At 35.9% G+C, this 15,403-nt stretch overlaps 1 protein-coding gene across 4 annotated transcripts in view; it reads right to left on the reverse strand.

Moving 5' to 3' along the window:
- The window catches only part of INPP4B (inositol polyphosphate-4-phosphatase type II B), an 808,823-nt gene that overhangs the window by 160,943 nt on the left and 632,477 nt on the right, over positions 1-15,403 (reverse strand). For all 4 annotated transcript variants that reach the window (XM_027599074.1, XM_027599075.2, XM_027599073.2 and 1 more), the window contains one exon: positions 61-169. In XM_027599074.1, the coding sequence (XP_027454875.1) occupies positions 61-169 (109 nt within the window). The remainder of the gene's footprint in view (positions 1-60; positions 170-15,403) is intronic.

The raw sequence follows: 15,403 nt of genomic DNA on the forward strand, positions 1-15,403 counted from the left end.
TTATAAACAAACTTCCCCAAAGGGAAGGTAATACCATTAATGCATCTTGTCATCACTTACTTTCTTCTTTCCATTTCAAATCTATGGAGTAGTTTCCGAAGACCACCATTCTTAAATCCCTGAAAATGGGCAGCTGGGGCTCCCACAGTGATGACATCGTAGAGAGCATCTGGAACAGGAATGGAGAAGGAGATTAACACTTTGCAAACATTTGTCTCCAGCATGCTATCTGCATTGAAGCATACACACTGTGGGAAGTTTGAGAAATTATTCTGTTTAATTTTGTAGGACTAACTGAACTCTCATCTTAAGGGGGCAAGAGGAACTAATCAATCTTTCTAAAAGCCACCTGTGTACCTATACAAGTTATAATATTTCTTTGATTTATGACTACATCTTAATTATATGCTACTATGTGGAACAGTATGTTCCCTCATTCTTCTATATACTTACTGAGATAACATGTTAATTGGTCTTTTGTGTATTTTGCCTTATTGAGTTTTGCATCATTTAATTTGCAATCATACTGAAATTCAACAATAATGAACAATCTTTACAGAGAAAAGAACCAAAATATTAATTCATCTTGGCTCAAGGACAGAACAGTACTAGTGCATTTTTTTCTATACAGAGTAGTTTCCTTTCTGTGTATACTAAATCTTACAGTTTTGAAAGCATGCTTTTGCAATTTTCTTAGATGACACAGAAAGAATACACACAATGTCTCTAGGTCTGTTTTCCACCATGATACTTTGTTTTTTTTTTTTTAATAAAAAATCCATACATTTAAATTGAAACTCAATCCTTTGATCTTGAAAGCCATCAAGTTTGATACATATTAAGTTTACGGCTCCAAAACACAGCATCATTTTTACCTTCTAATGAAAAGTATCCCCATAAGAAGGAAGACAGAGTGAACATCTCTTGTTAAACTACATTTTATTTGAGAAACCTAATTTCATAGTAGATCCTTTTCAAATTGATTTTGGTATTGACACTGGTTGTTTTTCAGTTCTCATTTACAGGGAAAACATAAATTATTTTATTAGCTCCAGGTAAACACCATAACTTCTTTATACTGGTTCAATCCAAGTGCACCTGAAATATTTTTCTTAATAAAAAATGTCTTCAAGTGAAAGACTTCAGCAACACTGAGAGAACTCAAGGTCACACAAACAGAACAAAATAAAACAATACAGAAAACAAACAAAAAAAACCCAGAATGTAACCCAAATCAACCTATCAATAAGGCACTTACTGAATAGCCACTCAACAGATTGTTAGTGGTAATCTCTTGCCCTTTCAAAAAGTCACTAATAAACTAAAAATTAGCTTTTCTTAATATAGCAGAATATTAGACTTGCATGAAATTTAAAGACTTCTTCATCCTGGAGATTTTAATCTAGGGTTAAGAAAAGGGTTTGGGGGAGTCCATAAATATATGCAAATTGTATAAGTATGTCTGTTCTACTTCTGGAAAAGGGTCACAGCTTTCTCAAATGGTCATGAGAACACCCAAACGTTACCAACACTAAATTCCAGTCCACCTGCTTTGTCTAAAGTCCCAAAGACCTTACACCTATAGTCTTCTGACTTCTAATCCAGAGATGGAGAGCCAGGGGTTTAAGTTACTGACTGGAAACCTGAGTCCCTTGCTCTGGATCCCAGCTCTGCCACTTACAAGCTGTGTAGCATTAGGGAAATTACTTAACCTCTCTATGTCTCAGTTTCCTCAGGTAGATAATGAAGTTGAAAGTAGTTAAAAGTGGTGAGCATTCACTATTACCTATGATTATTTTCCCTATAAGAAGTAATCCTACCAATGAAGCAAAGAAAGATAATATTTTAAGTTTTGCTTATTTACCATGAAAATACACTTTTCAGTCTGACAAGGAAAGTAATAATGAGGCTCAGTTTTCTGAATAGAATCAGTTCCTGTGTTAATTTAAAGTAAATGCAAAAAGAAACATCACCATCATGCTGCCATGAAATATGCTGCATTTCTGCTAAAACCTGGATGACCAACAATACCAACAATAGATAGAAGTAACTAAAAACTGTATACATATGTCCCATTAGCCCAAACTAAATGCATTCCTAACTGATTTTTTTTTTTTAATTGCCTGTAGACTCTCACTGGATTCAAAAAAAGTTTGTGGCCTCTCCAGCACCACCTAGCAAGAGGGGAATAATGAGGGAAGGGAAAAGCTGAGTAGAAAGAGAGAACAGTCTTAACTGATGGAGGTTAAAATAGCTTACTTTTGTAAAATTTGCAAAACACCTGACCACAAACAAGTTGCTAAGGCCCCTTGCAGGATCTTGGAAGAGGCCCATTCACAGGAAAAGCCCCAAACTTAAGTTGCACTAGCTTTCTAGTGAATCTGTCTCTTCAATTCACCTATAGTTTCAGCATTTTCCAAAGCTACTTCCTAGGAGCAGAAATTTTCTCTTTGTTTATCCACTCTACTCAGAGGAATTCTAGTCACATATGAAGGAACCATGACACTTGGAAGCAGCAGGTAAAGGAAGAGAAGCAAGTTGCTCAAATATTGTCCACTCTTCATAATAAAGAGCTGATTATTTTTAAATCTAAATGAAGGCATGTGTGTTTCTTGAATCCTACTATAATAAAGAACTTCCAAGTTATTAACAAGTTCTTTCATATCCAAAGTTCTGACTTTTACTTGTTTCCATTCTATTTTCTGCTTATGAGCTCATCCAAGTTGTAGGTGTTCAATAAATGTCAATAAATAAATATTCTGAGGCTTAATTCAGTTTGTCTTATATGTCTTTATAGATCATATAAGGGATTATTATTCTTAATTGAAGAAATAAAAAATGTATATACACTATCCAGAAAAAAAACATATAGGAATCTGAAATATATGTATGCATGTGTATATATATATAATACATATAATGTGTATATATATATGTGTGTGTGTGTGTGTGTGTATAATCTCCATGGGATGGGGATGAATGCATATCCACCCATGGACCATATTATATAAAAGAACAAAGAGAATTTATGATTATTCACATGCAAAAGAATGAAATTAGACCCTTATCCTATAGCATGCACAAAAATCAACTCAAAATGGATTAAAGACTTAGACATAAGACCTAAAAGTGTAAAACTCCTAGAAAAAAACATAGAGGAAAAGTCTTATGATAATTGGTCTTTTTTTTTTAAAGATTTCATTTATTTATTTGAGAGAGAGAGAATGAGAGAGATCATGAGAGGGCAGAGGGTCAGAGGAAGAAGCAGACTCCCCGCTGAGCAGGGAGCCCGATGTGGGACTTGATCCCGGGACTCCAGGATCATGACCTGAGCCGAAGGCAGTCGCTTAACCAACTGAGCCACCCAGGTGCCCGATAATTGGTCTTTACAGTGGTTTCGTAGATATGACGCTAAAAGCGTAAGCAACAAAAGCAAGCAGGACTACGTCAAACTAAAAAGCTTCTGCATAGGTAAAGAAACAAGAGACTAAAAAGGCAACATACAGAAGAGGAGAAAATATTGGCAAACCATATATCTGATGAGAAGTTAATCTCCAAAATATATAAGGAACTCCTACAACTCCATAGTAAAACAATTAATAACCTGACTAAAAAATGGGCTAAAGGCTTAAATAGACATTTTGCCAAAGAAGACATACAAATGGCCAAGAGGCATATAAAAAAATGTTAAAGGTTATTAATCATCAGAAAAATGCAAATCAAAACTATAATGAGATACCATCTCACACCTGTAAAATGGCTACTATCAAGAAACACAAAAGACAGTGAGCGTTAGCCACAATCTGGACAAACTGAAATCCTTGCACAGGGTAGAACTATCATGGTTCAGTAATCCCAGTTCTGGGTATTTATACAAAAGAACTGAAATCAGGATCTCAGAGAGATATGAGCACCTCTATGTTCAGGTAAGCACTACACATAATAGGCAAGATATGGAAGCAATCTAAATGTCTGTCAGTGGGTGCTGTATACATATAATGGGATGCTATTCAGCTTTAAAAAGGAAGGAACTTCTGTAATATGCAACAATAGGAATAATCCTTGAAGGTATCAAGTGAAATAAGCCACAAAAAGACAAATAATGCGTGATTCTCCTTGTCTGAGGTATCTTGGTATCAATGTTTCTATAAAATTTGAATTCAGTTTTATTTTTTATTTTTATTTTTTAAATTTGAATTAAGTTTTAATATACCGTCTAAAACAGGAAGAAATACAGAATTCCTTTAAAAATGTCTCACCACATATAAAACAAAAGAACCCAGTAACTTTGTGAGGAGATAAATATGTAAATTAGCTTAGCTATAGTCATCATTCACTATGTACATATATGGCAAAATATCATGTTATATACCTAAAAATATATATAATTTTTATTAAAACACAAAAACATATTTATTATTGAGATACTTTTGCAAATTTTAATTTTTGAGATAATTTTGGATTTCCAGAGTTGTGCAAAGTTAGAACAGAGTTCTGTATACCCTTCACTCAAGCTCCCTATGTTAATATCTCACATAGTCATTGACTATCAAAACTAAGAAATTAATATTGTACTATACCATTAAATAAAGTAGATAATGTTAGGATTAGTTTTTCCACTAACACCCTTGTTTTTTTCAGGATCCAGTCTAGAATTCCACATTTCATGTCACTGTCATGTAGTCTCCTCTAATCTATGACAGTTTCTCAGTCTTTCATTTTTGATTGTGACACTTTTGAAGAGTACTGGTCAGTTATTTTGTAGAGTGTCCCTCAATTTGGGTTTGTCTTATGTTTTCTCATAATTAGACTGAAGTTCTGCACTATTGAGTAGGATACTATGGAGGCGATATGCCCTTCTCAGTGCGTTATAACAGGGAGTATGTTAAATTGATATATATTACTTGATGTTACCCTTGATGCATTGGTCAAAGTGATGACTGCCACTACCTACAGTTGATTCTTCACTGTAAAGTTACTAAAGATTTAGAGAGACATATTTTAATGCAATATCCTGTTTCTTTTCAGACTTGTGCCCACTAATTTTAGCATCTATTGATATATCTTGCCTGTGGCAATTATTACTGCTGTGGTTGAATGGTGATTTTCCATTTCCCTCATTCCTTCCACATTTATTAATTGGAATTCTTTTGGGAAGAACAGTTGATCTTTCTCCTTTATTTTATATATTCAGTAATCTATGTATTTATTTTTAAAGATTTATTTATTCCTTTTAGAGAGAGAGAAAGAGCATGGGGGCCTGGGGCAGAGGGAGAGGGAGAGAGAATCCTTAAGCAGATTCCCTGCTGAGTGTGGAGCCCCACAAGGGGCTCAACCCCAGGACCCCGAGATCATGATCTGAGCTGAAATCAAGAGCTGGCCGCTTAACCGACTAAGCCACCCAGGTACCCCTCAATTATTTATTTATTTATTTTTTAGATTTTATTTATTTGAGAGAGCGAGAATGAGAGAGAGAGAGAGAGCGCACATGGGGGGGGGTCAGAGGGAGAAGCAGACTCCCCGCTGAGCAGGGAGCCCGATGTGGGACTCGATCCCAGGACTCCAGGATCATGACCTGAGCCGAAGGCAGTCGCTTAACCAACTGAGCCACCCAGGCGCCCCCCCTCAGTTATTCATTAACGTCAATATGGACTCATGGGTATTTTGTTCCTTGGTTTATGATCTAACACCATATTTATGTTCAAGTTGTTCTAGCTTTGTCCATTGGGAACTCCTTCAGTTGGATCTTGTGCTATTTATATACATCACCCTCCTCATTTGCTGTCATCATTGTTATTTGTTTCTTGAGCACTTCCTTCTTTTCTAGAGCCACTAGATACTCTAGACTCATATTTTCCCTGCCTCAGCTCTAGAATCAACCAGTTTTCTAAAGAACCCTAGCTTTTTTTACTGGAGAATGGTGTTTAGAAATCAAATGCTGGGCGTATTTAGGTGGCTCTGTCAGATAAGTGTCATGATCTCAGGGTCCCAAGATCTAGCTCAGCATTGCACTCAGCACTCAGCGGGGAGTTTGCTTGTCCCTCTGCCCTTCTCTTGCTAGTGCTCTCAATCTCTCAAATAAATAAGTAAATAAACAAACAAACAAATAAATAAATAAAACATTTTCTTGAAAAAAAAATCAAATACTGGGGGTAGTTATGCTCATTGTTACTGTTTTCAATCTTTTCAGTGCCAGAGGTATGAAGTATATGCATATATATGCATACTAACTTGTAAACACACACACACCTGTATCTATCTATCTATATTAAGGACAACAAACCCATGAGTCCATATTTTTACTTCTGACTTCAGTTCAGCATTACAAGATTCCTTCTAGCCTTCCTTACTTTATTTCTAACTTCTTTCTCTGACATTGAGAACTTGACTCTCCCTATTTGCATATTTACATATTTGGTTAACCACAGTATACAAATAAAATAGTTTCAGAATTGTTAACTCATACCTCTGTAAGAAGAAAATTTACTAAGTACAGTGTTTGTATTTTTTTTTAAATTTAGCCTTATGATTATATCTAATGTTTACTTAGATCAGATCCTTTATTTCCCATTATTTTAATTAAATTATCATTTTTATAATTTTATTTAGCATTTTTTACCATTTTTAACAATATAGTAAAAGGAAGTTAGCAATGAAGCAAATTGGGAATATGAAATTCTAGGGAAAACTTACAAATAATTAGTAGCACAACAATCAGGATTTGAAAAAAATAAGAACAGAAAGGGAGCCAATTTCTCAACATAGTTATATATTCTCAAGAGTGAAGTTACCAGGAGCTAAAACATAGAAGAGTTTCCCAAATATTCTTGACTTTCGAACTTCATAGAATACATTTCAAATAGGCAAGTAAAAAGTAGTATTGTTGTGTTTCAGCACAGCTAGCAGAACTGAATACTTTGTCTAAATTCCAGAAGCCATTTCTCCCATTTCCCCACCTCACAAGCCAACCTTGATATTCCATTAATATCAAGAGGCTTTCTCTGTAGAGACAATAAGTAGGGTTTATGTCTGGATGTTGAAAGAGCAAATATGGTCTCTTGCCTCTCTCATTTTTCTTTGTTGCCTTTTGATTCTATCTACCTTGATCAGAACCACTCCTCAAAAAGCTGGGATCTGTAAGTACATATTTTGTAGGGGCTCAAAGAATTTAGGCTTATGTAACCTTCACCTTCGTACATTTGAGATCTTCAAAAAGTTGCTTTGAAGTGTTAATTTCTAAACATTGAAAACTGTGATATTGTGATTTATAATGTAAAAAAAGAAAGCCAAAGGCTCAAAATAGTCACTTATGTCAAAGGACCCACATCAGCAAACTAAGGCTTAGTACCTAACCTAACTGCAGTTTCAGCCTCCCAGGAATGTAACCTTTAACCAGTCAACATAGAATTTCTTGGTCAGCACTAGGAAATTTACTAAAAGCTTCCTTCCATTCCCCTTAGGAGGATGACTTTGCCTAAAACAACGGATTCCTTTGCCAATAATTTCCTTTTTTCCCCACTTCCTTCCTTTAAAAATCTTTCCTTTTCTGCAGCTCTATAGAGCTCTCTTTTATTTGTTAGGTGGGATGCTGCCTGATTCATGAATCATTCAATAAAGCCAATTTGAACTTTTAAATTACTCAGCTGAATTTTTGTTGCTTAACAACAATAGGAAATAAATATATTTGGTCTTTGTTCGCTTTTCTGGCAAGGTGGTCCTAATACCCTTGGAATTTTCTGTGTTGAGAGCTTTAAAGATGTCTTTTCTTATGTTAATGAAGTGACTTTTGGACCTCACCTAAGGAGGGCCTGGTTGCCAGTGTATCCAATCAAGTGATTAGAGGTTTGGAATTTTCTATCCCTCCTCTCTACCCAGCCACCTGGGAGGGGAAAAGAGCTGGAAATTGAGTTCAATCCCCAATGACCAATTATTTAATCAATCGTGCCTATGTAATGAAATCTCAAAAAACAAACGAAACAAAACCGAAAGACTAGGTTTGGGGAGCTTCTGCATTGGTGAACATGTGGAGGTGCTGGGAGAGAGGTGTTCAGATAGCATGGAAGTTCTGCGTACTTTCCTCATGTCTGGCTCTGTGCATCTCTTCCCCCTGGCTGTTCCTGAGTTACATCCTTTTATAATAAACCAGTAACCTAGTAAATAAAATGTTTTTCTGAGTTCTGTGAATAGTTCTACCAAATTAACTGAACCCAAGGAAGGGGGGACCTTTCTGATTTATAGCCAGATTGTCAAAAGTACAGGTAACAACCTGGGCTTTCAACTGGCATCTGAAGTGGAGGGCAGTCTTGTGGGACAGAGCCCTTAGCCCATGGAATCTGACGCTATTTCCAGGTAGATAATGTCAGAATTGAGTTGAAACTTGGGACACTCAGTTGGCATCCTGGCACGTTAGAGAACTGATGGTGTGGGGAAACCCCTATCCCCACATTGGAATGGTGCCACAATCATTAATAACTAAAGAGTGGCTCTGAAGGAAACAATTAGAAAGTATATGCTGAATGTTATTCCCAGAGTTTACATGAAGTTACTAAGCCAGAGAAAACAGCTGTGCTCTTCAGCTATAGGTTTGTTTGGTTTGTCACATGATCTAAAATAACAACATATTCCTTTACTTTGAAATCGGTTCTGTCACACTTGACACTAATCACTAAAATTTTTAAATACCACACTTACTGGAAATCACAAAATTATAACTCTTGGGAGTCTTAGTATTTTGCAAATGGTATTTGATAATTACCATTTAACAATATCACAGTATTGGGACTGCTAGGTTTACCTCTTTGGCCCCTTCATCCTTGAATGCCACTTGCAATTACTACAAAAATAGTAGACGGATCTAGGTACAGCAAGGGATTCATTTCCTGGTCCCTCAGTTTAGTTAATGTAGAATGGTATACACTTAAAGTACCACGTTCAGTCTTGGCTAGAGCAGTGGTACTTTTTTAAAATTTAGTTAGAATTAACTGCAATTTATTGCATTCCTCTAAGAGTAAACATATACAAAAACAAAACAAATAATCAATAAAAAATAAAATTCCAAGATAACAATTTGATCAGTAATATTTGTCTCATTTTAAAATTTTCCTCATTCTATCCTGCTGTTTAAATTTTGTACCCTTATGACATCCAGTCCTTAACTGTATAGAATAAAAGCTTTCAGATTTTTGGTACTAAGAAACAACTATAAAAATATAGGTGGGCATTTATTTTACAGAAAATTTGAGCAAAAAAAAATCAGAGGTCCTTTTTTCTTCCTTAAAATAATATAATCTGTGTGTCTTCTTTTTTTGATAGTTTATATCTCAAAAATTGTCCTTGGCTTTGTGAAAATGGCATCATACACAGCATAATGGGGGAGTGTAATTCAAGTTGTTGAATCTCATCAAGCTAAAGATACTAGGTTGGTTTGAAATTTAATAACAGGGCTGCCTCATAGCCTTTAAAAAGCCACTTAATAATAGATATGAGATAATAAGTCTATTTTTTTCCCAGATCTTTTTAAAATTCCTACAACTATAAAAATAGTGCTAATGAAAAAAAAATGCAGACATGCTGATCTCATTTCAAGGAACAATTTAAGCATAATCCCTGACTTCAAAATGGCCCACAAAATGACTTTGACATGAATCACAAAATAAGAAGGAATTTTAAGGGAAATCTATTTCAAAATAGTCACAACAATTTGGCAACATCATGAAACATATCTAAAAGTAATTATACTTCATTGATGAGGTGATATACCCAAACTCAAGATACAGAAATCAGGGAGTTCTAAACAGCTCCTCATTTGCTCCTTCCCTCAATGTGGAGATTAGAAAACTAAGGGGCAGAGCGGTTAGCTGACTCATCCATACTTATATAGTAAATTCTGGCTTATGTCGCACCTGATTCCAACTATAGCTTGATGATATACTATAGAAGGTTTTTTCTTTCTTTCCTCTTTCTATCTTTCTCTGTCTCTCTCTCTTTGCTATATATTATAATATGCTATTATATATCTATAACACAAAATAAGTTAAACATAGCATAATATTATAAGAACCCCTATTTTATAATATTCATAACTAACTTTCTATGAAAATAAGATTTGAGGTGGAAAATTGTGTTCTTAAATTCAGGGTTTTGTCTTTGTTATTGTTGCTGCTGTCTAGGATTTCTATGGGATTGTATTTGTTGCATTTAATTTAAGTAATGAATAAGGGTGAAAAATTAACTTAATGGGTCTGGGGCATCTGACATTAGATGGAGGTTATTTCATTTGTCAGTATGAGACATGACAACATTAGTTCTGCTCAGTTACTTGTTTCTAGAGCTAGATATTAGCCTTGTATTTGGTGAATCTGCCTCGTATTATTTGCAAAGCTGCCTCTCCAAATATTGCAGCATATTAATCAAATGCAGATTGATGTAATTTACTAATGGTACGAACGAAAATAAATCTAGATTACACCCAAATAACTCACCAGTGAAATACCAAGGCTTGGCCAATCTTACTTGCATCACTACCTTGCAAAATGTTGTCTGTAATTCAGCTAAACATTCAAATCAGTAATCATGGATCTTAAATAAATTTAACGGCGATTCATTTAATGTGCTAAATACATGTTATATAAGTAAGTAGAAATTTGATTGACTGCCATATACAACTTTTAACCATTTTATTTTGCAAATAAAACCAATGCTCAGAAAAGTTATTAACTTGGTCAATGTCTAAGAAATAAGTGGCAGGACCCCAAAAATTCAGTCAAGTTTTCAATTTCTATTAAAACATATAGTTGCTGATCTAGTCTATAAGCACTTACTTTATCTGAATTCCAATCTCAAATAATAAATTTTAAACTTATTATAAAATCATAAATATTTTTTAAAACATAGAAGCTTAATATTCAATATTATATATATGATACGTATATGATATATATATGATGTATATAAAATTATATATATACAGTATACATATTTATACACACAGACACACACATATATATATAACTTACATAACCTTGGGGAAAAAATCAGTATGCAGTAGAATTCAGTACCTTGGCATTAATTCTTGGCCACTAAGATATCTAGTCTTTTCCCACATTTTCTCCTTTACATCTTCAAAAAGAAGTCTTTCTGAAAAGTGCTATGTCAAAAATCCTCTAGTTTAAGAGTTGTACCCTAGTTCTGTAACAACAAAATTTTGCTTTTTTTTATACTACTTGATATTTGTCATCACAAAGAAGAAATTCCTTTATATATCTTGTTATTATGGGTTGATTATTACTCCCCAAGAAAGATATCCTAGAATATGACCTTATTTGGAAATACGGTCTTTACAGATGTAATCAAGTCCAAATTGGGCCAGTAGGGACAGGTGCTAATTCAATATGGTGGTGTCCTCAAGGGGGAAATTTGAACACAGAGACAGACACAGAGGAGATGAGGTAAAGATGCACAGGGGAATACTGTGAAGATGGAGGATTGGTACGATGCATCAACAAGCCAAAGAAAACCAAAGATGTCCAGGAAACCACCGGAAGGCAGGTGGAGGTGAGGAAGACTTCCCCTACAGGTTTCAGAGGGAGCACTCCTCTGCTGACACCTTGATTTCAGACTTCTGGCCTCCAGACTGTGAGACAATACATTTTTGTTGTTTAAGCCAGCCAGTTTGTGGTAATGTCACAGCAGCTTTAGGAAACGGATAGATAACCTAAACCAAACTAATTAGGAGAAATTATGTTTGCTTTTCTAAATTTCTTTCATTGCCAGTTTCTTTCTTACAAATTGGAGAAATAGAAACTAAACACATTGTATTCATCCTGGCTCACTCTAGTCTATTTTTCAGATAGCATCTTGGAAAGAATAGCACAAATGCTTCTGCTGTTGTGTTGTTTTCAAGAAATAAGTATAATAAAAGGTCACTTAGAAAATAATTTTTCTTTGTCTCGTGGAAGTATTTAGGATAATTGCCAAATGCTTGAATGCATATTTAAGTATATGTTCATATAAATGTGGCCCCAAAAAGCCATCTGGTTTGATGATATGCTATCCATCCATGGCTGTACTGAAGTAAACCTTCTCTCATTTCTTCAGTCTATCAGTCATTAAGTACTTGCATATGATAATTTTTCCAAAATGCATTTCTAAATCATCTTTTCTCTAAATTTGGGTGCTTCTTGGTTCAAGATTTCATTGTCCCTTAATAGGTTCTTAACTGATCACTTTTCTCCTTTTAACAGCCCTGACAAAATTGAAAGATCCATTTTGTTCCAGTGATGGCAAATGCTACCGGTATCATAATGGCTATTATTGTTCATCCTAGCTGTTTTACATATTCTAATTCACTTAGTTGGGAGGACAACAACTTGCTTCGAAAGATTAAATAACAGAATTAAGGTCATATATAAAAAGTGATAAAGCTGAAATTCTGTTTCATTCCAAAATATATAAACTTTTTATTCTATCATTAAAGTCATTTCATATTGGTCATTAGAAAAAAAAATTATATTGATTGTCAGACAGATTGTAACTACTTTAGCTTCTTTATTATTTGTTGATACTTTGGTTTTGATGATTTTTAAAAGCATTAGAGGTTATGGTCAAACTACTGACAGATACTAAGTAATTAAGGAAGATTTCCTAAAAGCTTTGGGAAAATCCATCTCATTTTTATTTCAGTTCTTTCATTGACATAATTTTTGGTGAAAAGGATCCAAGTTAAAATTTCAGATCCTTGATAAGGGTTACTAAAGGTATTAAAATTATACATCAGAATGCCATAACTGCACTTAAACTTGCACATTAGCTGGTTGTATATACCCAATTGTATGCACAAATTCAGAAAAACGGTTAATTTTTCTGGTTGTAAAACCTCAGATGATTCTAAAGCAAAACACAGATTTTAATTTTTTAAAACCTAGAACCACTATATTGTGACAGTGGCTACAAAAGAGGGTGTTAGCATGAGTCCTTAGATGTATCTGTGTATGTTTGCATATCCATACACTAATGGAGGACTGGGTGATCTAAAGTAACTTTTGGCTCCCTAGGAAGATGGGTACTAGTAGGATGACCATAGCATTTATCATTAAACAGAGAGACTTTTGAGATGGAAGAGAGGTGAAGAGTTTCGTTAACAACGATGTGGGACAAAAAGCATAATATGGGACTTCTGCTGTATGTGAATAGAGGCAGATAATCACCTTACTTATGCACAAAATTTGATGTAGCAATAAGTTAAAGGAAAACGGAGATGAGAAGAATATTTTAAAATATATTTTACTGAGGGGCGGAGCAAGATGGTGGAGGAGTAGGAGACCTGGGTTTCGTGTGGTCTCAGGAATTCAGCTGGATAGGGATCAAACCATTCTGAACACCTATGAACTCAACAGAAGATCGAAGAGAAGAATAGCAACAAATCTCTGAACAGATATGCGACCACTTTCTGGAAGGTAGGACCTGCGGAGAAGTGAATCCGAGGCGATATTCGGGAGGATAGACGGCGGGGGAGGGGGCCACCGCCGGCCGCTTCTGGCAAGTGATAGAGCCGCGGAGCACAAAATCGGAACTTTTAGAAGTCGGCTCCACTGAGGGACGTCGCTCCAGTGGCTAAGCGGGGGGTGGAACCCTCGCGCGACAGTGTGGTCTCAGAACCCTCGGGGTCACAGAAAGACTGGGGGTGCCTGAGTGCAGCAGAGCTCCCAGGTATCGGAGCGGGGAAGCCGGCTGCAGAGACGGAGCCGAGGTGCGGGCTCTCAGCTCGGGGTTGCCATAAACTGTGATCTGCGGCTCAGTCAGACCACTGCTCCTCCAGCAGGGACCCAACAAGCGGCAGAGCTGGGGAGACTCCCCTTCCTCCCTGGGGAGGAGCGGTGCAGGAGCGCACCGCAGGGATCTGCTGGGTTTGGAGACTCCACATGGGGTCGGGTGCCAGAGATAGAAATGCTCGGTCACAGGCCGGGTGAGCAAGGAGTGCGGCCGGAGACCAGGGAGACAGGAGTGACTGCTTTTCTCTGGGGGCGCACTGAGGAGCGGGGACCCAAGTTCTCAGCTTCTCCGGGCGGAGATTGGGAGGCCCCCATTTTCACCCTGGTCCTCCAAAGCTGTACTGACAGCTTGCAGGGAACAAAAGCTCCTGAGAGCAAACCCGAGCAGCTTGCTTAGCCCGGACTGACAAGGGGCGGGCAATTCCGCCTCCGGCAAAGACATTTGGGAACCACGGCAACAGGCCCCTCCCCTAGAAGATCAGCACGAACAGCCAGCAAGCCAAGACCAAATTTACCGATCAAGGGGAACGGGAGAACTCCAGCGCTAGGGGAATACGGCACATAGAATTCATGGCTTTTTTTACCATGATTCATTAGTTTTTCAAAGTTAATTTTTTTAACTTTTTTTGAATTTTTCTTCATCCCTCTTCAACCAACATCTTATCAATCCCTTTTTTAAAAAACACATTTTTTATTTTTCATTTTTAGAGTCATATTTTATCCCTTTATAGTAGTTACTTGTTGGCATATATATATATATATGTATATATATATATATATATATATTGTTCTCTCTTTAAAATTTTGAGATACCGTTTCTTCTAACAGATCAAAATATACCCTAAATCACTAGTGTATGGCTTTGTTCTAGTCTCCTGCCTGATCACATTCTCTCCCTTTTTTTTTCATTTTTTTTAAAAATCTTCTCCTTTCTTTTTTGAAACAACTTATCAATTCCTTTTATAAAATCTTTTATAATTTTCATCTTTACAGTTATCTTCCATTTCTTCATTGTATCAACCCAATTTTGTACATATATGTCTTTCTTCCTTTAAAATTTTAGGAGGCACTTTTTTCTAACAGACCAAAATACGCCCAAAATCTACTGTGTGGCACTGATCTATGCACTAACCTGATCATATTTGATCATATTCTGTTTTTTTTGTATTGTTCTGTTTTTGTTTTTATCTTTTTGTTTTTGTATTTTTTTTTCTCTCTTTCGTATTTCTTTCTTTCCCTTTCTTTTCCCCTGGTTTCAGGTCTTTTCTGATTTGTATAGAATATATTTGCTGGGGACATGTAAACCTCTTAGCATTTTGTTCTCTCATTCATCTATTCTCCTCTGGACAAAATGACAAGACGAAAAAAATCACCTCAGCAAAAAGAACAAGAGGTAGTACCGTCAGCCAGGGACCTACTCAATACGGACATTAGTACGATGTCAGACCTAGAGTTCAGAATCATCACTTTAAAGATACTAGCTGGGCTTGAAAAAAGCGTGGAAGTAATTAGAGAAACTCTTCCTGGAGAAATAAAATAACTAAAATCTAAACAAGTCGAAATCAAAAAGGCTATTAATGAGGTGCAATCAAAAATGGGGGCATTAATTGCTAGGATAAATGAGGCAGAAGAGA

Source organism: Zalophus californianus, chromosome 2 (assembly GCF_009762305.2).
Source record: "Zalophus californianus isolate mZalCal1 chromosome 2, mZalCal1.pri.v2, whole genome shotgun sequence".
Classification (NCBI taxonomy): domain Eukaryota; kingdom Metazoa; phylum Chordata; class Mammalia; order Carnivora; family Otariidae; genus Zalophus; species Zalophus californianus.